Source organism: Barbatula barbatula, assembly GCF_947034865.1.
Source record: "Barbatula barbatula genome assembly, chromosome: 15".
In the NCBI taxonomy this organism is placed as follows: domain Eukaryota; kingdom Metazoa; phylum Chordata; class Actinopteri; order Cypriniformes; family Nemacheilidae; genus Barbatula; species Barbatula barbatula.
Window position 1 is genome coordinate 12,990,060 of NC_136778.1, and position 14,866 is coordinate 13,004,925.

The 14,866-nt window shown below is 40.4% G+C and overlaps 1 protein-coding gene across 3 annotated transcripts; it reads right to left on the reverse strand.

The window, feature by feature from the left end:
- Positions 1 to 432: 432 nt before the first annotated feature.
- On the reverse strand, positions 433 to 13,912 carry blk (BLK proto-oncogene, Src family tyrosine kinase). 3 transcript variants are annotated; one of them, XM_079473993.1, is made up of 14 exons: positions 13,541 to 13,912; positions 12,940 to 13,025; positions 12,773 to 12,857; positions 12,574 to 12,604; positions 12,239 to 12,332; positions 11,592 to 11,690; positions 11,115 to 11,218; positions 9,961 to 10,110; positions 8,551 to 8,703; positions 8,160 to 8,339; positions 7,981 to 8,057; positions 2,292 to 2,442; positions 1,758 to 1,889; positions 433 to 1,497 (listed from the first exon to the last, which is right to left on the reverse strand). In XM_079473993.1, the coding sequence occupies exons 3-14, from the start codon at positions 12,854 to 12,856 to the stop codon at positions 1,295 to 1,297; spliced, it is 1,458 nt and encodes a 485-aa protein (XP_079330119.1). In that variant the 5' UTR covers position 12,857; positions 12,940 to 13,025; positions 13,541 to 13,912; the 3' UTR covers positions 433 to 1,294. The 3 variants fall into 3 exon arrangements, with proteins under 3 accessions (XP_079330119.1, XP_079330121.1, XP_079330120.1); XM_079473995.1 differs by having other exon boundaries at positions 12,940 to 12,983; positions 13,541 to 13,758; XM_079473994.1 differs by lacking the exon at positions 13,541 to 13,912 and having other exon boundaries at positions 12,940 to 13,080.
- Between the last annotated feature and the right edge of the window lie 954 nt (positions 13,913 to 14,866).

Genomic DNA, 14,866 nt, shown 5'->3' on the forward strand with positions numbered 1-14,866 from the left:
TCTTGTCATTTCAAACCTATATGACTTTCTTTGTCTGCAAAACACGAAACACTATTTTGAAGAATAATTTTGAAGAATGTTGTTAACTGGCCCCCATTCACTTATTGAATTGGTTTTGTGTCCAATACAGTAAACCAGTGCTGCTCGGTTACCAAAATATCTGCTCCTGTTCTGCCGAAAATAGAAATTCATACAGGTTTGAAATGACAGAATTTCTATTTTAGCGTTAACTATCACTTTAAGTGTTCAAAGGAACCCCACTGTGTGCATTAACAATATCAAATGTTCTTTACCAAAACTTCTAAATAAATTATAAAAATATCTTGTTTATCTAATGAAGAGACCCTTATGGGGACTTTCAAACAGCTGTATCAGAGAGCTTTAGATGTGAAGAGTGTCATTTGTGTATCACCGTAGAAACTGAGAAAATAATAATGTTCTGCAGGCTTTTAATGTCTGTAACCAGCCCGAAATTTTGCCAGGTATGCTCAAACTAACAGAGCAATATTTTTACACATTTCGGGGAAAACAACCTACATGTGACTGATGGCGAAACGATGTACAAAAGTAACAAAAAATATTTATAATAATGCAAAAATAGGCTTAAAAGACTATACAGTACATCTTAAAAATACATTAAGGCAATACACATATTTAAAAAATGTGTAAAAATTAAAAAATATAACAAAACACATATTTACTGCATTCTGTGGTTGCTTTAGTACATTACCAATTGTTAAAGGGATAGTTTACCCAGAAATGTATATTCTGTCATAATTTACTCAACTTCGAGTTGTTCCAAATCTGTATAAATGTCTTTGTTCTGATAAACACAGAGAAATATATTTGAAAGAATGCTCATAAACAAATAAACAAACAGTTCTTGGACCCCATTGACTACCATAGTAGAAAAAAATACTTGTAATTTTTTTGTTCTGTTAATAACATATTTATAATTAAAATACATTTTGAAGAATTTAGGAAAGTTTAGAGACACCTATGCCTACCATTGTAATGTTTCCTACTATTATAGTCAATGGGGTCCGAGAACTGTTTGGTACCAAGCAGTCTCTGTGTTCAATCAAACAAATAATTTTATACGGATTTGGAACAACTAGAGAGTAATTCAAGACAGAATATAAATTTTGGGGTGAACTTTCCCTTTAATAATTTTTTCGAGACAGGGTTTAGACCGTATTACCACTCCACGTTCCAAGTTCAGTGAATACTGTACGTCTCGTTCAGTTCATCTACAGTATACATTCATAAAGTTTATTCAATGAGGGTGCAGGAGCTACGGCTGCATCTCGTACTGGCCCTCAGTGGCAATGAAGAAGTCATTGAGTATATCCTGCAGGTAATCGAAGGTGGGTCTGTTCTCTGGTCTTTCATTCCAGCACGTCACCATGATGTCATAGAGCTCCTCTGGGCAGCCATCTGGACAAGGCATCCTGTAGCTCCTATCAAGGTTACGGATCACCTCCGGATTTGTCATGCCTTTACAACAGTGTGAAGAGGACAGGCAGGTTGTTTAAGGCTCAAAGTTTTGGAAGACCCGATTTTACAGAAGTCAAGGTTTGGCTATTTATTATTATCCCTGTTGTACTGTACATGCAGTCAGATCACAAAATAATGCAATGTTTGTTTCTAGATTTCGTTAACTCTCCACTGTTTCAACATTTATAAACATGCATGTATTACACAAACACACAGCAAAATAACAGCTACGGAAGTCCAAGAGAAACCATTGAACTTACCTGGATAAGGTACTCGGCCATATGTGATAATTTCTGTCAGAAGAACTCCAAATGACCACACGTCTGACTTGATGGTAAAAGTACCAAAATTTATGGCCTCAGGTGCTGTCCACTTGATAGGGAATTTTGCACCTAATGAATAAAAAGGTGGTGGAAATTAAAGAATGAGGGAAACATTTTATTCAGGTACTCTTCAATAGTGATGTAGGCCTGCAGTTTAAATGATAAACTTAAATGCAACTTTGTTAGTTACAGTTTGTAGTGGAAAATGTCTTCAATGGTTGATAGTATCAGCTACATTGATGATGATAAACCCACATGGGAAGCAAATTCTGCTTATATTGTGGTAAAAGAAAAAAATGATTTTCACTTCACATCAGTATTTACATACAGTTTACCTTCTGCCTGTACCCACCCTTAAAGGTCAGATATGTTAGTGCATACTTTGCATTAAAAAGCAAATGTTAATACAGACTGATGGAAAATTCATCTAGTGGAATAAACTGTGTCATGAGAGTACATCAGCCAACTTACCTTCCTGTGCTTTATATTCAGTCTCTATTATCCTGGCAAGGCCAAAATCTGCTATTTTGCAGTGTAGAGTCTCCGAAACTAGAATATTCGCAGCCCGCAGGTCTCTGTGAATGTAATTCTTTTTTTCAATGTAAGCCATGCCCTCTGCAATCTGCAATAGAAGGAGATGAAGGTCTGACTGGACAATAATATACTGTATATACGTACTGTTAAAGTTAAACCTATTATCAGTTACCTCAAAAAAGAAATGATTTTATTTTATTTAAAAAATATATTATTTAAACTGTTTAGGTTAAATATATTACAGATCAAATGCACTTTTCCAATGGAAGTATTTAGGTCTTTCTATTTTAAAGCATTGTTCTGACTGATAGTTGATCATCGTAGCTTTAAATGTCAAATTGAATAACATTATTAAGATCAATGCAAATCCTTTTGATGTGATTTTGACTCTCAAACCTTATAAGCAAGGGCTGAATGTTCTTGAAAACAGCATATTTCAATGTTGTCTTATATACTGTAAAGATATTTGTTGTTTTTTGTTGGTTTAACTTTTAATGGTTGCCTTAAATTTTTAAGCAAATTCCATTTAATTCAAGAAAATATTATTGTTAACTTTTTAATTTGACTTAAAATTTTGAGAGAATTACTCTTCAAAATATAACTTATTTATAAAAGTTGCGTAGAAACTTCTCTATTTGAAATTCTTCATTTTGTATTTTGAAGTAAAACGGTTTATATCTGAGCTCGGTCAAATTATATCGTCCAACAGTCATATGTCATTGCATGCAATGCAGACTAGACAGTGTGACAGTGTGCAGCCGACAAGGTGGTCTCTTACAGGAAACTGCTTTCTCAAAAAGAGCGAGAACACTCTTGCATGGTTGAGGCTTCTGTTTGATGGAAATTTTGACGTAAGTTCCTGCCCGGAAGATTAAAATCTAATTTTGGGGTGTTGTGAGTTCTAAAAACGATTAGAAAACCAAAAGCTATTTCCTCTATATGTACAAAAACTGTACACGACCAGAGTCTCTGGTGTCAAGACGCCAGTTCTTAAAATAGATTAAATTCATCTGGATCTTAAATAATGTTAAATTATCCCTGAATTAACTTTACTAATATGCAGGTTGTCATGCATTGCAAAAAATGTCACCCTGCTTCTGCAATATAACAATCTGTACTGTATACTGTATTATAAACTATAATATATGCATTAAAAACATAAAAATGTGTTCCCCTTCAGTCGGTCTCTCGATGTTGTGAGAGACTGACTGGGGTTTGATCTGGAGAACCTATCAACTCCGAGATAATTAAAAAACACACCAATGGGCTTGGCAAATGGCACGCGCACGCCAGTCTCCGCCCCGTACATACGGGTATAAAAGGAAGATGGCTGCGGTCATTCACTTATCCTTTGTTCTTCGGAACCTGTCTAACACATGATGTTCGACTTCTATCGTCTTCGAGAGACCTTTTCCTGCTGGATCTACGACGCAGTGCAGCGTATTTCCCCTTCTGGTGCGGATTTCCCCTAGGCGTTTCGGCAGAGGAGCTGCAGACCTAAAAGAGCGAATTTCTCACTGCTGTTTTCACAGCCTCCGCTGTTTCCTTGGTTGTGACAGACTCACTCATCCCTCGGTCAGACGGTCATGAGACTTGCGTCACATGCTTGGCAGCATGTTGAGGCAGGTTTTGTTGATTCAGCATGTTCAGCACGATCTAGGTGTTGCGGTCACGGCTGGCAATTTTCGTGTGAATATTGCCGCCACCCCATTTGCTTCCCACGCGTTGACTGCCGCTTCAGCGAGGTCGACCGCATTGGCGGGTAGCGGGGGTGATTTGGGAGTATCTATGGATGTTGCTCTGTCAGCTTCGGCTCGTGGTCCACCCATATCCCAGCACGCCCACCTGACGGAGGACGGCAGTTCTTTTCAGGTCCAGGTGCCCACATTCTCACAAAGAGACAAGTTTCCCCCTGGGTTTTCCTCCAGAGCACTCTCGTCTCGACGGTGTCTTAGATGGAATTAGCCACCGACCGCAATCTCCACCGGATGTTGCGTCGGTCAGCCGAAAAGCAGACAAATCAACAGAGCCGTCACCTTCCCAGGGGTCCCCCCTGGGCGAGGTGACCGAACTGTCAGCCACCGAACTGGCCTCCCGGCCACGGTGAAGCAGATCATCCCTCTGATTCCGCTGGCGCGGTGTTTGGGCGCTTGGCAGCGCACCGGCCGGTCACGCTGGATAGAGAGGACGGTTATGCGATCCAGTTCGCCAGACGCCCACCGAGTTTCGGGCATTCTATACACCTCGGTGCGAGGAGAGAGTGCCCCGTGCTTCGGGAAGAGGTTGCCGCCCTTCTGGCGAAGGGTGCGATCAAACCGTCCCTACGACCGAGATGTCCACCGGGTTTTACAGCCCGTACTTCATCGTGCCCAAGAAAGGGGGGGGCCTGCGCCACATTTTGGATCTGCGCCTCCTGAACAGGCACCTGCACAAGCTGCCGTTCAGGATGTTGACGCAGAGGCGCATCCTGGGTTCAGTTCGTTACCAGGATTGGTTCGTGGCAATCGACCTGAAGGACACGTACTTTCACGTCTCTATTCTCCCTCGACACCGGCCGTTCCTTTGGTTCGCGTTCGAGGGAAGGGCTAATCAGTACAGGGTCCTGCCCTTTGCTCTGGCCCTGTCTCCACGCGTTTTTACCAAACTCGTGGAGGCTGCCCTAGCTCCCATCAGGGAGCAGGGCGTGCAGGTACAGAACTATCTCGAGGACTGGCTTATCTTGGCACACTCTCGAGATGTGTGGTGTATGCACAGGGACCTTGTGCTTCGGCACCTAGACCGTCTGGGCCTCAGGGTCAACTGGGAAGAGAGCAAGCTCTCCCCCGCGCAGAGCTCCTCTTATCTCGGTACGGAACTAGACTCTGTCCGTGTGACAGCACGTCTCACCAGCGAGCGTGCGCGGTCGGTGCTGAACTGTCTGAGGTTGATCAAGCGTCCCTCGACCCCGCTGAAGACTCCGCAGTCGGCTCATATGGGAACGGTTCGGCCAGGCACAGGTGGACCTGTTGCCTCCCCGGACTCCACCCATTGCCCGCTCTGGTACTCCCTGACCGAGGGTCCCCTCGGCATGGATGCCTTAGTGCACAGCTGGCCGCGGGACAAATGGAAGTATGCCTCCCCCCCAGTGAGCCTCCTTGCACAGGTCCTGTGCAAGGTCAGGGAAGAGGGGCATCAGGTTCTGGTAGTGGCGCCCTATTGGCCCACCCAGACCTGGCTCTCGGATCTGGTAGATCAGGCGGCAGCTCCCCCTTGGCCAATTCCCCAGGCCTCTGGAACCTCCATGCCTGGCCCGAGGGCTTGCCGTTAGCGGTCCGGGGGACTGTCTTACAGGCTAGAGCCCCACCACTAGGCGGTTATACGCTTACAAGTGGTGCCATTTTGTCCTGGTGTTCTCCCCGGGAGCAGAACCCGCGGAGTTGCCTGATCGGGTCAGTGCTGACCTACAGGTAAGTATCTCTGTCAGCGCGACCTGGTCACCAGGTTCCTCAGGGGCGCGAGAGGGGTGTAGCTTGATCAGGGGTGTTCACCTTGACCACGCTCCGTACCCTCTTGGGACCTTAATATGGTCCTACAGGGCCTTGGTACGGCCCCGTTGAGCCCATAAGAGTTGCAAATCTTTCTCGTCTAACGATGAAGACTGCACTCTTGATGGCGCTCGCCTCTATCAAGAGGGTTGGGAACCTGCAGGCATTCTCCGTGTCCCAAGGATGCCTAGAATTCGGGCCCGGCGTTTCTCACGTTATCTTGAGACCCCGTCCCGGCTACATGCCCAAGGTTCCCACCACTCCCTTCCAGGACCCGGTGGTGTACCTGCAGGCGCTCCCCTCTGGGGAGGAAGACCCAACCTCCAACGTGTTGCGTCCGGTACGAGCATTACGTCTCTACCTGGACCGCACAAGGAGCCTTAGGGGCTCCGAGCAGCTCTTTGTTTGTTATGGCGGACAGCACCCGGGGAGGGGTGTCTCCAAACAGAGGTTGGCGCACTGGATTGTCAAGGCCATCTCGGTGGCTTACCAATCCCAAGATCGCCCGTGCCCACTGGCAGTGAGAGCCCACTCCACACGGAGTATGGCCTCCTCGTGGGCACTGGCACATGGCGCCTCTCTGGCAGACATTTGTAGTGCTGCGGGTTGGGCTACGCCCAGTACCTTCGCGAGGTTTTACAACCTCCGAGTGGAACCGGTTGCAGCCCGTGTTCTGAATGCTGCAAGCGTTTAGGACAGGCTCCTGGTTTTGTTACACCTGCGAAAGCGCCTTCTCCCCTCCTCAGGTGAGTCTAGCGCGCTATTTTAGCCTCCCTACTTTTCCCCATTCAGGGCGAAGTGTAGGCATAACATCCATCACTAAGCATTGGCATTCTGGCAGCGGACTGGGCGGAGCAAGTCCAGTAATGGTAGAGTCATCCCTACTCAGGTGGACCCCTATAATAGGACTAATGCCCCATACGTAGTGACCCCCCTACGGGTTTTCCCGTATGTTGAATTCCTCACTCCCGATTTCCCTGTTGGTGAATCTGTGACCTCCCCGCCGGTGGCCTTCCCACCTGGTTTTGTCCCCCTACTCGGGCTGACACCGCTCTTCGCATGTCATTCTCCCCACTGGTGAGACCATGTTAGTGTCTCCACATGTAACCTCTCAGTTGAGTAGGATGTGGCCTCCATAACACACTCTTCAAGAGAAGAGCAGTGTTTCCCCAGTATTCGGCTCCGGACAGCACCTCGCTAATAGAGGTGTACGCCACTGTCCGTGACGACCGTTAGTACAGGCTTCTTCGTATGACCACTACTCTGTTACTGGAAGATTACGTCTCGCGGTAGCACTCTTGTGACTCGCTAGTCTGGTCAGGGTCGCGCCGCTGAAGGTCATGTTACGGCGTAGCGCTGTGGCGTGTAGATATATCCCCAGTCAGTCTCTCACAACGTCGAGAGACCGACTGAAGGGGAACGTCCCGGTTACGAATGTAACCTCCGTTCCCTGATGGAGGGAACGAGACGTTGTGTCTTCATGCCACAGTGCTTCGCCGAGCCCCTGTAGGAGCTCTCAGGTTCCTCAGTACAAAGGGTAAGTGAATGACCGCAGCCATCTTCCTTTTATACCCGTATGTACGGGCGGAGACTGGAGTGCGCGTGCCATTCGCCAAGCCCATTGGCGTGGTTTTAATTATCTCGGAGTTGATAGGTTCTCAAGATCAAACCCCAGTCAGTCTCTCACAACGTTTTTTACTTAGGGATGCACCGTTATGTACATTTTGGCGGATAGCGATAACCAATAATTCTTAAACATTGAAAGCATTTAGACAGCAGTCTGATTCAAACAAGCTTTTGTTCCTATATATTACACATAAATACTGTCTCTAAATAGTGTACCTACATCAACAATGTTTTGTTAATGGCAGTAAATGAATCATCACGACAGAAAGATCGTACTATACTGTATTTAAGAAGTTTAGCCAGAGGAAATGATTATTGTTTTACCGGCTATATTATATCGGTCTTAAATTTATTAAAAAATACCGATATGGATCGTGCATCCTTATTTTTTACTAGATTTTGTTGACATTAGAAATCATAACTGTCATAAAATCAAAATAAATCATGTGTTTCTATATGCTTAAATTAGGTCATACTTGAGCAGACATGTCAATCAGCTTGGGTAGTTTCAATTTCCGTCCATCATCCGTTTTCAGAAAGTCCAACAAACTTCCTTGAAGAGAGAAAAACGTATCGTTTATAGTCACTTCATAACTTGAAGGACAAAATATCATTCTGGTTGCTACAGTAATAAAAACACAATTGTGATACCAACCATGTGCCATGTATTCTGTAACAATCAGAATGGGTTCCTTTGTGACCACAGCGTGCAGTTTGACCAGTCTGTCATGTTGTAGCTGCTTCATGAGGTTTGCTTCCATCAGGAAAGCCTCTGGTTCCATGTTGCCTTCCTTCAAGGTCTTAATGGCAACTTTCTGTCGGTTTTTATAGTACCCTACAAACACATGTTTTTGTTTCTTGTTAACAATTTGTCAAAGGGTCATGGCCAAAGTCGAGCTGTAGTATATTCTGCACTAGTGTGGGTGCAATATGGCAATCACACACAAAACCACATGACACACAAACACCTGCCTTTGAAGACAATAAGTGACTGTATAGCCCAATACTAAAATAAAGATCTGAAATATTTAGACAGACTTTCTTACCCATCCACACTTCTCCAAACTGGCCTGCACCAAGTTTTTGCTCAAACTTTAGAGTCTCCCTAGGAATCTCCCATTCATCTTGGGCCCAGGGTGTCTGAGGGGCTGTGGTCTTACAAGGACTTCCTAATTTCTGACACAAACCATCTGATGTTCCTGTAAACAATCAAAAGTTTGGGAAAGTACAAATGTTTAGAGTGAGAATGCAGTGTCAGTGACAAGCAAAGCAAAATAATATAGCATTTAGCTTGCTTGAATCTAAGTTTTGCCAAAGATGAAGCCAACAGTTTAGTGAGGCATGCAGAAAAATTTAAATATGGAAATAAGGTGTGGTCTGTGTCAAAAGCAAACCAAAGAGAAGTGAAGATGTAGAATGCAAACTGAGACTAAAGTTGACCTGTTTATTTGGTGGTTAGAGCAAGCGTTGCCGTGTTCATACAGTTACGACCACAGAAATCATAGTGAGGGGGTGAGAGAAGCGCTCGTGGTACAGTCAAAACGTTTGCTAAAAACGTGCACCCTTTGGCATTAAAGGGATAGTTCCCCCCAAAAATTAACATTCTGTCATCATTGACTCACCCTCTTCTGCAGAATACAAAAGAAAAATAGAAAGATAAACCGAACAACGGCGGTACCCATTCACTTGCATTGGTTTGGTGGCCATACAATAAAGTGAATGGGTGCCTCCGTTGTTTGGTTACCAACATTCTTCATAATATCTTCTTTTGTGTTCTACAGAAGTCAAGTAATTTGAAATGACAAGAGGGTGAGTAAATAACGACAGAACTTTCATTTTTGGGTGAACTATCACTTTAATGTTTGCTATGCAACATTGTTCGGAACTCGTAAAAAATAATACAGTCACAAAAAAGCTACAAAAGGTGTCGAAGGGGTGGTACCCTTTCAAAAGATTATAATATTTAGCTACGAATTTGCTACAAAAATGCATCTGTGTACTTTTTAAAAGGGTACCGCACCAGACAGCTCTTGTATCTTTTTTCTGACAGTGTAGTGACATTGTACTCTACAATTTTCAAAGCATTCTGAGAAGCAGAAATCCTCATAATCTATTTTATTTTATTTTATTTCAAATTTAATTAAATTTGAATGTCAATTACATAAATGTAAATCTACAGCAAGTTACTGGAATTATTTAAAAGTGAAGGCTTAAGAATAGCACAGGATTTAATAGGCTACTGTTCAACAACCAATAAATATAAAAATTGAATATTGTTCATTTTAATTTAACATATTAAAATTGATTAAATAAATAAAAAACATATTAATTAAAAAAACGAATTATATATAAAAGTGCTAAATAAAAAAGTACTAAATGAAACACATTTTTCTGCTAAAAAGCAAAATTGCAAAACCTTGACAAAAATGAAACTGTCATTCCCATAGGGTACTTACTGGAGTAATAATTCACAAGTTCCTGTAGAGAAGCAAAGGTCTTGGAGGGAGAGATGTAATAACCTCCATTATCAAGCGCACGGATCTTATAGTGCTTCACTACATCACTCTGCTCCGGGCAGGAATCTCGTATAGACAGAGAGAAAGCACCTGAAGAGATTGATCAGAAACAGCAGTTAATGAATACAAACAGTTTTGCAAAAATGCTCAAATGTATTCTGGTTTTGTTAAACCACATACAACTTTAGCTAACATTTAAAAACACAGACACTTTCATCTCTGTTGTAAAGCTCATATTTGAAGTTTGCTCAAAAAGCCTCCATATCTGTATCAAGACTGTTGGGTGCCGCTCTGACATTGAATAATACATTTTCTTTCATTTAGTAGATGCTTTTATCAAGTGACATTCACATGGTGCAGCCAACAATGGGGACAGTATATGTTTCCAAGTAGAAAAAATACCAAGGCTAGCGAAGATAAATTCTTGTCAAGTGTAATATTATAAATTGAATTTTCTATTTCTTTACAGCAGAAACGTAACTATCAAGCTTTACCATCAGTAAAAGGATTATTATGTTTAGTATATTATTATCATCTCTAGTCATCTGTTACACAGGGTGATTTTTTTTGCAGTTCCCCTTACTCTAGAAGTACAAAAAATCTGAAAGACTAATAATATCTGCACTCATGAGAACAAGCTCATGCACTACAAAGGACGTATTTTCTGTGTTTGTTAAGTTCTTTGAATGATGTAAACTTGATAAAAAGAGCAGAAAGGGAAAAAAGTTGAGGTATATTGTATGAGGTATGAGCTGTTTGTTAAAAGGCTCAGTGAGTTGATGTTCTCAGGCTGTGAATCCAAATATACACACACATGTATTTTGAGTTTGTTTGGCAGGAAAACAAAAACCCTGACATCTGAAAATATTTTGACAGTCAGCAGTCATCTATTTAGCATTTTCTTTTTCATGGCATAAATGTAAATAGTAAAACAAGCATTTTGTCACTTTCCTACATTATGGCCATTTTAAACATTATCAGCTATATTGAAAATTTGACCTTGTGGTCATAGAGTAAAAGTTTGTTGCTGAAGCCTAAAAAATAGACTACTTATGTAAACACAGAAATGCCTTTGAAAGTTCTTGGCATCTGACCTTTGGTTGTTTCACTTTCACGCACAAGAAATGAGCCAAGCTTGTTTCCTGGGGCCAATATCAGACGCTCTGTGTCTCTGCGACTCAAATTCTTGAAAAACCATCTGGAAGAGAAACACCGACAGTGACTTAATGTTATTAAATTACTCAATTCTGCAGGGTTATTTCTAAGCCACCATGGGGTCAAAAAGGGACGCACCCAGCCATTGGGTTAAATTAACCCAGAAAATGGTTTATAGTGGATCCAACAACACAGCATTTCGGAATGAAACAACACAGCATATTTACAACCGATTGTTTGGGAACGTTACTTGTTGACCCAAAGCTGGGTTTAAAACAACCACCAGTTATTTACAGCGTCATTTTGCATAACTTATTTGGACAAGAATTTAGTTAAGTTGCCATTTAGGCTTCTTTTCAAATCACAGAAATGATAACATCAATTGAAATTAGTTCTAATAATCTTCAACAACTCACCTCTCCGCCTCCAATGTTTCTGCTTTTGCCACATACGTACTTGGAATATATCCCTCATTACCTGTGACCAAGGACTTCGCCAACCACCAATCTCCATTTCTGTCACAAAAATGTGTTGTTCGTTATGAGTTAGTTTTGTTTGTTTGTGCATGTTAGTTGGCCACAATGTTACACACTTTTTATAGCTTTTATCTGATAACTGTGTGTTTTTTTTAAGTAACTAAGAAATGTTGGCTTATTTTGGGTCACGGATTCTACTCTGTTCCAAATGTATACTATAATGCAATGTAAGTCACTTTGGATATAAGCATCTGCCAAATGCATAAATGTCATCATATGGTCAAAAAAGGACAAACCCAACCATTTGGTCATAATTTTACCCACAGTGTGATGTATATTATTGGGTTAAATATAAACATTTCTAGTTTAATTTACCCAAAGTCTGGCTTGTTGAGCCCACACTGGGTTAAAAATAACCCTTTTTTAAGAGTGCAGTTATTTTCTGTATGTACATATTTTGCAGACAATTTTTCGCAGGAATTTTATTCTATTTACTCCAAACAAATGGACCTTTACAAATTGAGAATTTTAAAGCCTGTATTTTCCATGTATTTGTTCCATGTTAAATGTGGACTCATAATACTCACTGGCTGATAATCTTGAGTCTGTCTCCTTTTTTTAATTCAAGATCACTCTCACTAGCAGGTTGAAAGTCATGCTGAGCAATAACAATGTTTTCATCTAAAAATCAAAATAAATCACTTTAAGGCATTTTTATTAAATAAAATAAACACTACAATAACTAACTGAAGCGTGTTCATGGTACATCCAATGAATACAATAATATCATAAATAGGCCTAACGTCAGCATGATGATAATAAACCTGTTATTCTTTCACTACTTGCTGTTCACAAAGTATTAACAATTATCCAAATGAGTTTGTACTGTATGTGTACAAATGACATGTATGCATCACTGTACCTATATTATTGTTCCTGTGTTCTCTCAATAACTGGAAAAATACAAAATTAAAAAATAACACTTATTCACAATTAATCAAAATAGCACTACAGACGTTTAGTTACAAACAAAAAATGTTTTGTTTGAAACTGAAGATCAAACATTCCCTCTTGTCATAACATCAAATTATTATTTATGTGCTAAAAGCAGCAATACTTACATGAGATGTGTTAGAGTTAGTTGAATTGAAACCCCTTTCTTTATTTTCTGTCCGTTGTTTCTGATCACTAGATACACAACCCATCCTTTAAAATAAAATGATATTGTCAATAAATTATCTTTACGCTTTAATTCATAAAAATGAAACAAAAATGTTTAACCCCATACCTATATTCACAGGTGTCAGTCTCCCCAGTTTTCTACTATGTTTTCTGTAATAGTCGAGTAGACATTTACAGACGTCATACTGGGGGCTAAATAAAAGACACAAAAACAACAAGTCTATCCATGTGACCTAACTGCTATTTTCCCAAAAGTGGTGTGATATACATTTTTACAAAAAGAAAGATTAGCAGCAATGTTTCCATTTGTTTAAACAGATCCCATGACATTGGTGCTGACACCAATTTTCGCTCACAAAATGTGGACAAGTATCGTAAACCAATATATCAAATGAAAGGTTAGAAAATAGATGCTTATCCTTATGAAATGAAAACTGGACAAAAAATTCTTAGAATTCTAAGAATTTCTTGGACAAAAAATAAATTAATGCAAAACATACAGAACAGAAAAAGACATTCGTGTTGTAGCGGGGTCAATTGAGGACAGTAAACATTCAAATGACTGAATACAGGATCAAATTGATAATAAAAGGAAACTACAATTCTAGCATTTTCAAAGAATGTTTGTATCCTGAAAATATGCCTATCAAAGTCATTTTAACACAATCAATATTTAATATCTAGTGCAAAAGCTTGAACTTACTTACCATCTTGTTTGGCCTCAGCAAACGAAAAAGACTTAAAACAAGAATAATTCAGATTCTTAATTTCATAAATGAATCAGGAGTCATTTACAGTCTTTTACAGTCAAGTACCGACATTAACGCAGATACATAGACAGACACAAGCAGACTCTCGCTCACACGCAATCAAAGATGCACTTGAGACCCAGCGTGTGCCCTGAGAGACCACATTAGTTGAAAGAGATAAATAGACATCACCGGTTCTGTTTATTTAACCCACCCCTCCCTCTTTTTCCTCTCCCAGTTCTTAATTCATGAACTGTGTACATGCGTATGATGAGCATGTCATGTCAGGCATTAAAGTTGTGGACAACAAGATTTTAACATCCTCATTCTAGAAAACGGAAACCATTTTAAAGCTAAAAATAGTGTGCACATTCACAAACAGAGTTTATGAGTTTAGTTTGCTATCTATTTTGCTTCGTCAAAAAGGGACCCTACAAAAATAGCTACAAAATATATATAAAAATATGATTTAGAAAACTGAGTATAGTTCGTTTTTATGAAAGTCGTATTGAAAGTTAGAAGGTTGTGTTTTCTGTTCTCATCCTGGACCAGATGTAATTATTTCTTGGAGAGAGTGTATAATAAATGAGATGTGTGCGGAAGCTAGAGGAATACTTTAGCATTCAACAGCAGCGTTGTGACAGGATGTTGTTAACTAGCCCATACAGACTTGTTTCCCCTTAAGGGCATTGTGGTTTCCTTAAGCTTCTGATCTGATCTCTGCACTTTGCCCTTTTGCTTATTCTATTTGTTTCTGGGGTTTTTTGAGTCCTCATAAGCAAGCATTTACATTTTAGAAATGAAGTTAGTAATTCAATGTATTGTTATCAATTTAGTATTTATAGGTTAGTATTTTATAGAAAAAAAATATTTTATTTAAGATGTGATTACATTTGTGTGTTTATGTAAAAAGTAGCCTATTGTAGGCCTATGTATTTTTTAAACGTTACAATACTGAATGTAATTATTCATTTCATACGTTTGGTAGAAAAATGCATGTTTTTATGTAATATAAAATAAAACTTAACAAAACTCATACCTTCAAAAGTACACACAAATTTAGAACTTTTCCATGTTATACCACACTTGAAATGTTGTTTACTCAAAGCATTCTATATGGTACACATTACTGCTCTCTGGTGGTTGAATAGCTTAAGCGCATTCAAGGAGTGCAGGGAAAATCCATAAAAAATGTTGGTCCTTCGGTTATGCAGTGTATTGCAAAGACAGTGTCCTAGACCTCGATTAAATGTGATAGACCAGAATCAACACTCTGTCAGGATT